The sequence below is a fragment of the Melopsittacus undulatus genome, chromosome 3, assembly GCF_012275295.1.
Source record: "Melopsittacus undulatus isolate bMelUnd1 chromosome 3, bMelUnd1.mat.Z, whole genome shotgun sequence".
In the NCBI taxonomy this organism is placed as follows: Eukaryota; Metazoa; Chordata; class Aves; order Psittaciformes; family Psittaculidae; genus Melopsittacus; species Melopsittacus undulatus.
The window spans coordinates 12,014,647-12,023,683 of NC_047529.1; the positions used below are offsets into that span (position 1 = coordinate 12,014,647).

The 9,037-nt window shown below is 41.2% G+C and overlaps 1 protein-coding gene across 1 annotated transcript in view; it reads right to left on the bottom strand.

Moving 5' to 3' along the window:
- Positions 1–6,656, bottom strand: part of MRPS5 (mitochondrial ribosomal protein S5) — a 41,579-nt gene extending 34,923 nt beyond the window's left edge. The window contains exons 1-2 of the mRNA XM_005147421.3: positions 6,553–6,656; positions 1,115–1,252 (exon numbers count right to left, since the gene is read on the bottom strand). Coding sequence (XP_005147478.2) covers positions 1,115–1,252; positions 6,553–6,610 — 196 coding nt within the window. The 5' untranslated portion in view covers positions 6,611–6,656. The remainder of the gene's footprint in view (positions 1–1,114; positions 1,253–6,552) is intronic.
- Between the last annotated feature and the right edge of the window lie 2,381 nt (positions 6,657–9,037).

Genomic DNA, 9,037 nt, shown 5'->3' on the forward strand with positions numbered 1-9,037 from the left:
ATCACACTGCAATCACCTGCAATGCTAAATTATAAATTTAAGATAAACAAAATAATAACAGTGCTTAGCTTCTTACATATTCTTATCTTGTGATTGCTTGGGTGCCTAAGAAAAAGTTCTACATTATTATTTTTTTCTGCAGTTAGCATCCTTAGAAAACTTTTACCGTGCAGAGCCTCTGGTTCACACACTGTAGCCTTTTGCAGTTCTTTTGAGACCTCCCTACCCTCCATTGTTTGAAATCAGTCAACATTCAAAATTTACTGAGTAAGATGAACAGCTTGCCAACACAACTGATTAAACCATTTCTTTAGCAAATGTAGTAAAACGTGTATTTTTCTGCATTAAACATGTAGAGAACACAGTATTCTGCCACTTAGATGTTGAGAGAAATAGGAAGAGACCACCAGTTCTGACAGCCTGATTCTGCAGAGGTGTTGTAAATTATGGATTATAAACAGTCAAGGAACTGCAAACTGCTGCAGTTATCTCCTGCAGAGATTATGTTCTTACTATTCCTTTTTATCCCCTTTGGGATAGGATAAGGAGCCACAAAACAGGTGGAATGGCCCCTTCAGCTATCTCAGTTCACAGTCACACGTGTGAATTTAAACAGCCATTTCTCAATTATGTTAAGTATGTGTGGAAGAAAGAACTGCAGCTGGCCAGACAATTAGGACACTGTCAACAGGTTTTTGTTTAAAACATTACTGCATTTTAGTTATTTCTTTTTTGAGATGGCACAGCTGGAACAGTACGTCCTGCCTGTGCCTCAAAATTAATTTAGAAAATAAACACACAATTTATTCTTAATAAAGGAGTATAAAACAGAGGGGAAGGTACATCCCCCCTCCACCCAATGATGGATATTAGATGGATTGATTCACTGTGACATGAAGCAAATGCTTGCTTGCTGTTAAAAGATAATAAACTGACCTCACAAATGCACTTCTGTCAAATAGGTGTAGTTGCAACTATAATCTTAGGAGACAGGTAGCTAGAATAGATAAAAAAGTTACTATACATAGATTTTCATGACTGTATCTCTCCAAAGCAAAATGTTTTCTTCTTCTGTTTATTACAGATAATAATTTTACTCCAACTCAAGACTTACACGTATTGAAGAAACTGCTTTGTCTGCGTTGCTCTACTGTCACGGTCCAGGGGGCAGAGATGGAACATCGTGCCTGGAAAGCCCATGCCAGGCTAGAATATGAACAACAATTTCCTTTCACTGGCACAGAAGCAAACCCTAAGAATAAAGACAGAAAGGTGTTTATATAAGGGACATTTTCTTCTGCAAAACAGCATTTTGTGCAAATATACACACCAGAAAGAAAAAACAGCAGTGTCACAAGAGGAAAATTTTTCCCAGTGAGAACAACCATCTATTGGAATAATCTACACAGGGAAGTGGTGGATTCCTAAGTGTTGGACACTGTTAAGATCCAGCTGGGCAGGGTGCTGGGCACATCCAGTCTAGGTCATGCTTCGCCAAGGAAGGTTGGACCAGATGATCCTTGAGGTCCCTTCCAACCTGGAACTCTGATCCTGTGTGACTCATACAGCTTAAATTCCAAAGGGAATTGAACTTGAACCTTCTGTCCTGAAGCGCAAAGCAAGTTGCAGGAGGTGATGGTGGTGAAATATTGCTATAGAAATTGTCACAAAGAGAAGATATCTAGAAGGCTTCTGACATATTGGTGATAAAGTGAGAATGCACCCTCAAAAAGTAGAAATATTGTCCTCGCAGCAAAATGTGCAATAACATTCTGTACACAACTGAAAGTGATAAATATCCTACAAAATACTGTATGTGCTGTGAAAACCAAATCTGAAATCAGGCCAATAATCCTGCTCAGTATCATCATTAAGGATGTGGATGGTGGGGCAGAGCATACCCTCAGCGAGTTTACTGGTTATACAGAACTGGGAGGATTGGCTAATGCACCAGAGGGTCATGCTGCCATACAAATGGACCTTAACAGGTTGGAGAAATGGGTTGACAGCAACCGCAGTGTGCATATTCAAGAAATTAAAAAGGGCTATACTGTCTTGAAATAAAGTTTTCAACATGCTATTCAGAAAATTATAATAGAAAAACCCTACTTCTTCCCAAAGTACATTTAAATTAAATCTTTTCAGATGGTTTTTAAAAGCAGAAAATAAGCATGACTTTTGTCATGTTCTGTTACCATCCAGTATCAATAAAACCACCACCATTTTTTGAAGTCAGAATAATAGCTCCTTCTAGGCACATCAATTCCTGTAGCATGAAGCTCTAAAAAAATTCAGAGTAATCATTTATTCCTATAAAAAGTTAAAGTTGAAAGTAAAACACCATCATGAACAACTTGTGAAAAACTATCAATTTTCACAAAATAAAAAGTGGCATAGAAACAAAAAAGCAAAAACAGGAATAGAAGGTTCTTAAATATCTGGTTAAATTCACAGAGAATGCAGAACATATCACTGAGTCATAGTATGAGACGCATACAAGCAATATGTTACAGTCACTACTCAAACACTTCCCTTCAGTTTGAACTGCTACTGAACTAGCTGTCACTCCTAGTACAAACTACATAGACAATGTTAATGATAACTATAAGCACACACAATTATTGAGCTGTTTTGTGGGGTTTCTTTTCAATACACATTTAATGACAAACTGTTCACCTACAGGATTAAATTAACAGCTCATCTGAGAATAATCTTCCCCCAAATTACATGAGGTATTAATCTTTTTTTTTGGACTGGTGTGCAATTAAACAGCTTATTTTTTTTTTAAAAAAATGCATCTACAACAAATTCAAATTCACACTGCTTGGCAGTATTTATAATTTTCTGGTGCATCCTTTAGTTGCCTACAGCTGGAAACTGCCTCAAAATAACTGGCAAAGTCTAATCCTGTCTTCTTCACACACTTGCATATTTCATACCTCAAATGTGACTTTAAGTGGCACACTTTTGCCTACTTCACATATTTCCTGTTGGCCTATAAATGAACATATCTCCTGATAATTTCTTTGAACAAGCTTCTTTTAATACAAAGTCATAGTAATTCTTAGTTTTAACATCTTTTTGAGAAAAAATGAAAAGAAACAATCTGGAGGTTTATGGAGAGATGCAGTGGTTCAGGCTAGTGGCCTAAGTAGCCCAACATTTTGTCTCCAATAAGTACTATAAACAGCTGGCTTAGGAAGAGTAGAAAGTGAGCAAATATGTACAATACTGTCCTCCTTTATGTTTTCCCAGTCTCTGACTACTTTCAGTACAGGTGATTTCCTCAAGAACCATGTAGATGTCTTGCATCCACAACACTCCTTTATAAGAAGTCACACAAATCCACTGCTCACCACATCGTGAGCTAGGTTATTATTTTATGGCTGGTGAACAGAAGAAAAGGAAAAAGTCAAATATCAGAAAAAGAAACAGCCAAATAATCACTGATGTAACAGAAAAAGGTCAGAAGACTTTCAGTTGATCTCAAGAAGTCTGGTGATCCAAAGTTATTTTTAAAAAGCACTACAACATCCAACTATTACAACTCATAACAGAACTTGCTAAAGACCATTGTGAGATCCTGGCTTCAACTGAAACCAGTGACAAATCTCCTGTTTTCTTTTAAGATTCGATCTTCTTTAAAATGAGAACAATTTACACTTATAAGACTCACAGTGAGAGAATACCAGCTTTGGGCTGGCAATCAAAATAAAGCCTATGGGCTTTGCTGACCATATTCTGAACACCAGGAGATGAGATACTTGGTCTCTGAATTGCAGTAGGACAAAAGAAGGAAGACAGGGAAAAAAAAAACCAATCCAAAACCTAACGTAACCAAATATATATGATTCTCAAAGTCTGAAACACTGAGTACTGGTATTTAATAAAATATACTCACACACTTCTGTACACATATTGCTACCAAGGGAAGAGGCACTTTGAAAGGAGAGCAAAAAATAAATTTATGAAATGTAAACATCTGAAATGTCACATCTCAATAAAATAGTGTTTTTGACATGTAAATATGTACAGTTAATGCATCATATTCTCCATTCCCTATGCATCCTCCAAACATATGATGAGATTCTTATCTAAAACCTGAATCATACATAAAACCAAGACAGGTCATGAATGCTGGACTGATGCCTTGCCACCAGCAAAAGACATGTCTCTCTTAGACATGCTCTGCACTAACATAAAATTAACTTCTCAGTGACATTTACATCCCTGCTATAAACATTACAATTAACACCCTGCACTGACTTTTGATGGCTAAATACAGAATTGTACACAAGTATATATACATTCAGCACTAAAAAAAGAAAAAAAAAAGAAAATAACTTAATAAAACCACTATAAAACACAATCTGCTTTTTAAAAACCCTCCAGCTGCCTTGGAAAATTTTGCGTGTAAAGAATTTAATTTCTCAAGCTAAAACCCACACATTTAAAATCACAGCATATGGAAAGGGTCATTATCTACCTGGGCTAAGCATGGAACACCAAAGTAATCAAACCAGAAAGACTTAAAGAGTGTCACACCTGAAGACACAAGATTATTTTAATAAATTATTTAGGAGCAGATGCAGCTTTTTTAGTTTTCCTCATCTATTTGCAAGAAGTATTATTTCTTTTTTAGGACATACTCTGTAACTAGACAGGGAAGATGTTTCCCTCCACCAAGGAAACAGCACTTGCCTGCTTTAAAAGGCCCTGAATGCTAAGGCTTTAACTGCAGTTTGGCTACAGAATGGGCATCACTTCATTAACAATTGCCCTAAGAAAGGAAAGAGACCAGAAATTCATTAACTGCTTAGGTTTGGGTTTTTTTTTTTTTTTATATTTATTTTTTAGGAGTGGAGGAAGTTTTCAGGAGACTGCAGAAGCTAAAAAAAAAAAAAGCTAAGAACTTTATTTTGCCTTTGAAGGTGGTGGAGTAAAAAGGGATGTACTCTGCTGAAAGCCAAAAACACGCTCAGCTCCCAGGTGTTCTAATACCAAGCTTGAATATACTTTTACCAATGTAATCTCGTCTTTCTTCCCACCTCAGTTGCCAGCTTTCCATGGAAAACACACAGGCATTCATGTAGTTCATTATCGCTTTTGCAGAGAACATAAGTGCATACAAGCTGCCTAGGCTATATAAAGGATTCTGAGCCAGGTTCACCTAGATTTATTATCAGGGTGCATAGCTGATGGGATAACAGATGACTGACAGAGGTTTCCAAAGGCACAGCTGGCCTGTCCCAAACCCTGTAATGATGAACAAGATCAGCATGCCTAATGCCCATTCATGAAGTACATGTTTACTGCATACGAACAAAAAAAAATATGGAAATTGCTAAGTAGTGACAATAGCAAACTTGTCCACTGATGACAATACAAGTGTCAAGCTACTTCTTTCATGAGGTATTTATTATGCTTCCTGTACTGGAGAAGAATAACACATGCAAGAGCAACTAGGCTGATACTACCTAGCAAAATACAGTCTTTTTAAAAGTTTTGAAATTCCCATTAGCATTACTTAGATATAAAAGAAGATTCATGTGTAACTCCTGCAGGACCAGGAGTGACTGGACAGACAAGGGAATGTATGCAACTGTGGTGTGTTCTGATCCACACACGCAGGGATTAGCTCCCACTTCTCTATGTGTTGTTCTCTATGTGTTGTTCTTATCACTAGATATTTAATACAGTATCTTATTACTAGATATTTAATACAGTAATCACTGTAAAGTCTCACAAATAGAGCTGACTCCAACAAACATCAAAGTACTTCTTCCGTGCTGGAATTAATGAAATAGAGGAAAAAACATTGCCAGAGCTTACAAAACACAGATAAGCATATACATAGACACCTTAGTATGACAGGGATCTCTGAAGCACACACTCTATCTACCTCTATCCCCTAGTAGCGCTGCCGATGTCTTATCAAGTGCAGGCAGGCAGCAGGCTGCAGGGGGTTGCCCTTAACAGGTCATGCTCCAGATCACAGAATCACCTAGGTTGGAAAAGGCCTTTAGGATCATAAAGCCCAAAACCACCCCAAGACTGCCAAGACCACCACTAAACTTCATCGCTGAGGGCCTCATCAACACGTTTTCTGAACACTTACTGGGCAGTGATTCCACCACTGCCCTAGGCAGCCTGTTCCAATGCCCAACTGTCCTTTCAGAGAAGACATTTCTCCTAATATCCAATCTAAACCTTCCCTGGTGCAGCTTGAGGTCGCTACCTCTTGTCCTATTTGTTACTTGGGAGCAGAGACCGACCCCCACCTCACTACAACCTCCTTTCGGGTAGTTGCAGAGTGATAAGGTCTCCCCTGAGCCTTCGGGGACGCAACAAACTGACCCTCTAGGCTCAGGCACATACACATGTGTACACGTATGTGGACACACCACCCCCCGACCCCAGACTGCGGGGCACCGCACGGGGCCTGGGTCTGGCGGAGGCCGCCTGAACCGAGCCGTTCCCACGGGACACAAGCCTCCAAGCGACTGCCGCCTCCCGCAGGAGGTGCCCCCGGTACCATGCACTCCCCATCACCTCGCCACGCCGCTCGCAAGGCGCTAAAAGCGCACGCCCGGCCAACCGCTGCCGCCATACTAGTCCCTTCCCCGGCTCTCGGCCACCGTCCTTTGCTGCCCAAGCAGTGCCTGATGGAAAAGCGACAGGCCAGATGAGTGAAAACTAAGGCGGAGTGCAGAAAAACAACTTCTGAGGCTCAGCTACAGCATTACTGAAAAGCTCCAGCTGTCCCGGCCGCTTCTCAAAGGGTATCTGCGTACCTAACGGTCAGCAGGCAAGCTGGTGAACAGCCCCACAGCAGAGGCCCTTCACAGGACCTGACGCTCCCCGTGCCGCTGCGCGGCGTTGGTGGGGGTTTGCTCTCACGTAGGGGTGGGGTTGTCATTGCTGCCCGTGGCTCGGAGCTGCCGGAGCCGTCGTCAGCTGCTGCTGCCGCGTTCGCTGCCCTTGCCACCGCCAGCAGCTGCGGGACAGGGCTATGGATGCAGCGGCGTTGGGAGAGTCACCGGTGCCGGGCTCTGCCCAAACCCGAAGTTCGCATGAACGCCAGGGCGGCAGCTGCTGTGTGGAGCTCGTACGGCTTTCCTGGGAGTCACGGTGTCTGTCCCGCTGGTTCCAGTCCGTTTTCACGCACCCGAGGTGCAATGGGCTGTTTAGTGCTCCGTTAATTTGGTGTACCCTCGCAGGCAGCCGTATTGTGGCTCCGCGTTGCCACATTAGCACCGAGGGGTGCCTGGTATTCCATGGCAGGTGGGCTCCAGTAAAAGCTGTGGTAACAAAGGTGGACGCTGCCTGTGACAAACCTTCCCTGTGCCTGACAATAATGCTGTCAAACACTGCTTGCAGTGTCCCCGCAGCTTCGTTTCTCCCTTGACCTGCAGCAGCATCAGATGTGCTTTAGGAATTGCTCAATACCCTAATCTCACAGCAAATGAACAAGAAAACCTGGCAGTTAAGTACCCTTCGGTGCGGTGCTCTTGGGCAGGAATCATCTGTTCTGCACGGTGCCTGCTGCTGTATCTATGAGGAATTGTTATACCAAGAAGGAAAAGGCAGCAGAATGCTAGGGGGTGAATTCGTGCTTTTTCAGAACACTTCTTGGAAAAAATTTGCTGCAAACGATTCAAAGCAGTTTCCCTTCCCCCTGCCCCCAATTTTCTCTTTCCTGTGCAGCAAGGCCAGTGGAGTTTTAGTCTGATTGCCTTCATCTGCAGTACAAGTATTTTGATATACTGCATTCTTCCTCCTGATGTACTAGTTCCAGTAGTGAAGACTACAGTAATAGTTTAATTTGCATTAGTGAGCAGACGCACGAAACCTGCAATGTGTTCAGTATTTGTCATACATTCAATGTATAACACAATGATGGCTGTGTATCTGATGGAACAAAAATGCACTGAGAAACTGTAGAGCAGAATTTCCTGTAGTGTGCTGACAGACCAGCTGCTGGCAGAAAATTGATGCTAGACATAATCTTTTAAACAGGATTTTTATCTTATCTTCAGGCACTTTTAATATGCCCATTCTCACAGCACTGCGATACCATGTATTTCAGGATGTAACCCTAGCAGTGTCACTAAGGATAAAACCAATTAGTGTCTCATAAATTCCTGCAGATAAGTTCACTGCAGTATTTATTTCCAGTTTTTTCTTTTGGAAGTAATTGTGCCACATAGAGAATTAAGCTCTCTTATTTATGCACTGGATGTTCTAATGGAAATGCCACTTTCTGCACATCATTTACTGGAGAGAATGAATTTGCCTTGTGCAGATTTGTTACATAGAAAAAATAAAAAGCAGCCAGTGAAATAGCTGTTCAGCAATTGTACCTTGTCACACTCCTACAGCTGGTTAATACCAGCAATGTAAAGGTGTCAATGTTTCATGTTAACTGGTTTATGCCAGTCTCTATGCTATACAGACTACAAAAGATGAAGAAAAAAGTCATACTCCCTAAAAGCCGGTTCCCAGAGTTCAATACTGGTCATTCAGCTTCAAGATCCAACTAGGAGTGGGCAAGTATCTTCCTTCATGAGAGTTACTATAATTCTTTTGCTCCTGTTCCCTCTAAAACTGAACTTACATTTTAAGAAAAGTCTTTCAAAAATTTATATCATCTTGGAGCAAAATCTTCCAAGTCTGAAAAGTTAACAGAGTTCTGAATTGACTCAGAATGGTTTGGGGCTTTCACTTAGACTCTCTTTAAAAATTGAGTTCCAAGAGCTCTGAACTGTTACTTTACCTGATTGAGTCCCAGGTTTTCTCCATATAACTGGAAATAGACTGCAAAAGTCTTCATGTTAGGGCTGAGGCTTCAGTAAAGCACCTAGTGCTAGTGGTTGATTGCTGTGCAAGAAGCTGGTGTGGGTGATGCCATGAGAAGCTAGAGAGAAAACAGATGACAAAATAGCACCTAGTTAGTGCCAGCATGTTGCTGTTGTGGCAGGCAGGAAAGGGTGTATGCATGGTGGGGAAAAGGACCCAGAGGGGTGATCTGTCCTGA